Here is a 4,142-nt window from a genome sequence, read left to right on the forward strand (position 1 = left end):
TGGCAGTGCAGCCCCCAGTAGCTGAAGGTACTCTGGCCATGCTATCACTGTGTGGCCAGGAAAACAGACTGCCCTTCGTTAGCTAGCTTGCTGCCTGCAGACACACTGTGAGGGTAGCAGATGCAGGGCTGCTAAAGGTTACTGAATTCCTGTGGGTGTTTGCTTGCCTGTCTGTTAGGGTAGTCTCTTTGGGGTGCTGCAGCACTCCCTTCAGCCCCAGCTGCCATCCTCTTCCACAGCAGGATTCATCTGCAAGGGCTTGCCCTATACTCCCTCCAGAAGCATTAAAGAATGAGCAAAAAATGGGTTGGCCTCCCTCAGATGTTACAGAGCCACAGGACAATCCTGTCCTCACGCATTCCTGGTGTTTGGGGAGATGTGGTTTGCATGGGCAGAGCTGGCCACCTACTGTGGTACATCCATGCTCCTCTGCTGCCTGATGCAGACCCCTCCATCCTGAGCCTACTTGGCTGCAGCAACTGACCTGCTGCAGTGACAGCAGGCATCCCTCAGAGAAAACCAGCTGCTCCCAAATAAGCCCCTAAGTAAGTTAAGACACCAGCAGTCTGGGACCTACCTCTGCCCTCCTCATCAGAGGGGGCCAAGGTCATGCCTCCAGCACTGGAGTACTGATTCACTAGGGATGCACAGTTAGATGACCTTAAGGGACAAACAGCTCATATGTAGTTAGGGATATACTGTATATGACAGGAAAGCTACTGATGAAGTTGGGAAAAGAGGCTTGCCCTCTCCTAGGGAGACCAGCATAATGGGTCATTTCCATAGCTGTGAAGGTGGCATTTCAGTCTTGGGGCTTACTTCTTCCCTCTGGAAGACATGGATCTGTAAGTAGTGGCGGAGGGGGAGTGTGTGTGTATGTCATCAGGGACTTTCTCAAGCATCAGCAAACATAAATAGAAGAGCTGGCTGACATACAGAAACCAGATCAGAAAAACAGGATATGGTGTTGCCTCCCTGACCTAGGACAACCCTCTCTTCAGCCCTTGCAAGGAAAAGCAGTTAAATATAGCATAGCTTTGTTCCCGAAGAGGTTTGCATTACAAGTCCAGACACATCAGCCACAGGTGGTGGACAAAGCAGCCTGGGTTCTTCATGTCAGGCCAAGGTGGGATTTGACGTCCCTCTACTTTAGAGTCTGCCTGGAGAGTAAGGAGTGAGGGGAAGGGCAGGCCAGAAGGCTCCTGTCTTTCTCCACAGGCAAGAGAAGGCAGCTAAGACAACACCTTGAGACTGGCCGCCTGCCAGGCCTTTGAAAGGTGACGGACAAGCCCTAGGCAAGGTATGCAAGCCACTGAAGTACTCTACGAGTTTGCATAGTACATATGGATTGTGTACACAGAATTACACAAAGCTAGGCTGGAGGGAACTATGCTCTGCCCCATGACCACCCCCCAGACAGGGCGGCTGTTGGTGGAGCTAAACCGACACGCATAGACATGTCCTTCTGTGACCATTCTCAAGTTGTGGGGCTAAACATCCTGTGGGAGAGAGCCTGGTAGTGGACAGAGGGAATATGTCTGGGCTCTTCCCCATCTAGTGCACTCATGTGCCACCAAACAGCCCCATCACAACAACTGGGGTACCCTGAACTGCTGCAGAAGAAAAAACATGGCAGCTGTAAGGGCTGTGTGTTGGCGAGCGAGGAGCTTGGCACCCAAATCCGGGCAGCCTTGTCTGCAAAGCTGCTGGTGAACAGCCTGCACAAGCTGCTGGTAGGTGCCCACCACATCCACGAGCGCAGCTCCAAGCTCCTGCTGCCTCTGCCTGCACAGCTGGCAATGTGTCACCTGGAAGCAGGCCACTGCCAGCTGAACCAGGTGCTTGAATGTCACCCTCAGGGCACCCTGCAGCTCTTTGAGGGGCTGCTCTGTTTTCAGGAGCTCCTGGCAACTGCACAGCAGGTCCTGGGAGGCTAAGCCAAGGGCACCCTTGCTCTCAGCACCCAGCTCTGCGCATTGATCTTGCAGGTGGGTTGCTTCATTCCCAGAGAGCTTCCCCACAACCTCCTGAAGCTCTGTGGTGTAGCCTAGGAAGCAGGAGAAATCTGCAGGGCTCATCTGTGCCTGGTCCTTCAGCTGGCTGAGGGCTTGGACATGAGGGTCCCACCATGCTACATTCCTAGCAGTGGAGACTGGGTAACGGCCCACAGGGGTCCCAGGAAGACTGTGGCGGCTGGATGGTGGGGTGGTGAGGGGGCCCAGGAAGGTGCTGCACATGGGGATGGTGGTTTCGCATTCCCCCTTATCATCAGGCCTGTGGAAGCAGCTGATATAGGACAGCCGACAGCTGCACTTTTCCATCCCAAGTTGTGGTGGAGATATCTTCTTCATTGTGGAAAAACCCAAGGACCTGGTCATGATGGGGTCAGAAGGGGTCTGCTTATCCTTCTTGTGGTTAAAGCAGAGGAAGGAGTGTTTTGAAGCCCCACAGTCTCCTGCTCTTTTCCCCAATGAGCCCAAGGGAATTGGGCCTGAGGAGATGGAAAGCCCTAAAGATGGAGTCAGAGAAGAGTCTTTCCCCACCTCAGTAACCTGTTCTCTGGGAAGCGTCACCTGAACAGGCCATGGCTGTTCGTGAGCCATATTTCCTGCATCTTTTTTGGGCTCTTCTTCATCCAGCCCTTGGCTGCTTACCAACTCCTTCTCCAACAATGGTCCAGCTGGGGATGTTTGCATCTCCCATTTGACAGCATCAGCCCCTGGGCACCCACTGGTCTCAAAGGCCAAAAGCTCTAGTGGGATATCTACCCTTTCCTGAGATGGACTGGGTGATACGAGGTCTGTTCTCATCCCAAATGAGAGCCAGGAGAGGCGAGTTATAACCCCTGAAGTGCTGCTGCAATCTGTTAAGAGCTGAGCTGCATCTGGAAAACCCACGTGATTTTTATTGTGCACTTTCCGTAAGACCTCCTTGTTTATCACTTGTCTGCTTTTTGCCTGTGACAAGGCACTGTCACTGCTGTTTTCAGCACAGCTGTCATAATTAGCTTTTCTTTCTTCACAGAGAGCTGAGACAAGCTCCTCACATGCTGCTTGCCTGCTAGCAGTGCAGAGCAGTTCCTGGTCCTGGGCCACCTCATAGGGAGAGGCCACAGTGGGGCCAGAAGCTGATGGTGGCAGTGTGTGTTCGTTAGTGCAGCAGGTCACCTCTTGGCCCAGGAATGGAGGTACATTGCTAGCCTTGTGCTGGGCTGCCTTTGCCTCACCCACTTCCTCCTGTGCCACTTGGGCCAGCCAGCTGCTGCTGGCCACAGAACTCTCCTCACTCAGCCATGCCATGTTTGTCTTCATGGAGGAAGTTTCCTGGGCAGCTCTGCTTTGTCCCCCATGAAGAGGCAGAGCTTCCTCCAGGGACAGAAGAGGTGGATGTGCAGAATGTGCAGGTTGGAGGCCACCATCCACATATATGGCAACGCCTGCACTCTCCTCCCTGTGCTGGTCACCCTGCAGGCGAACAGCTGAAATGGAAGAAACCACTGAGTCAGTCACTGATTTTGTTTCCATGGCGTCAGGCTCCATTTCCATCAGATCAGAGGATGAGTTTGTGCTAGCAGTGTCTCTCTGGGCCTGGGTGGCAGCCGGAAGTGCCAGTTCTACATTCTTCTTGACGTTCGCTGAGGAGGATGGAGTGGGAGGCTGAGCAAGGAGTGGTGCAGGTGGTGGCCAAGAGCAGCAGCTCTGCAGAGAGCCTGGCAAAGCCAAGGGGAAAGTGACCTGTGAGGTATAATCAGTTTTCAGGAAAGATCTCCTCTTCCTCAGGCTCTTGGCATATGTCAGCTCCTTCTCCTTTCTGTGTTTCTCCCTTGCTGTCTGTCTTGTCATCAGGTTTTCCCCCAAGCTGTAACACCGTGGTTTCTTTAGGATGCACGATGAGTTGTCTGTACCATCCCAGACCATCATATTGTAGCCTGCTGGCAAGAAAAAAACACGAAGTCAGTAAATAGCCCGAGGCAGCAGAATATGCATGCATCCATGCAGTGGGCCAAAAAGCTCTTAACACAGGTCCTGAAATTGCAGACATAAATGTTTGGCAGCAAAGCCTGGCTCCCAAATGCCAAAGGAAACGGTCTCTTATGTTAAAACACAATCAAAGAATCATAGAATCTTCAGGTTGGAAGGGAC

At 52.8% G+C, this 4,142-nt stretch overlaps 1 protein-coding gene across 1 annotated transcript; it reads right to left on the reverse strand.

The window, feature by feature from the left end:
* Positions 1-577: 577 nt before the first annotated feature.
* LOC104627422 (FERM and PDZ domain-containing protein 1-like) lies at positions 578-3,928 on the reverse strand (the record flags this gene model as incomplete). The annotated part of the gene is made up of 3 exons (XM_010295657.1): positions 578-660; positions 1,063-1,160; positions 1,605-3,928. Coding segments are annotated over 3 exons (2,505 nt in total), but the record flags the coding sequence as incomplete, so codon positions are not given.
* Positions 3,929-4,142: the final 214 nt, after the last annotated feature.

Source organism: Phaethon lepturus, unplaced genomic scaffold (assembly GCF_000687285.1).
Source record: "Phaethon lepturus isolate BGI_N335 unplaced genomic scaffold, ASM68728v1 C14036288, whole genome shotgun sequence".
In the NCBI taxonomy this organism is placed as follows: Eukaryota; Metazoa; Chordata; class Aves; order Phaethontiformes; family Phaethontidae; genus Phaethon; species Phaethon lepturus.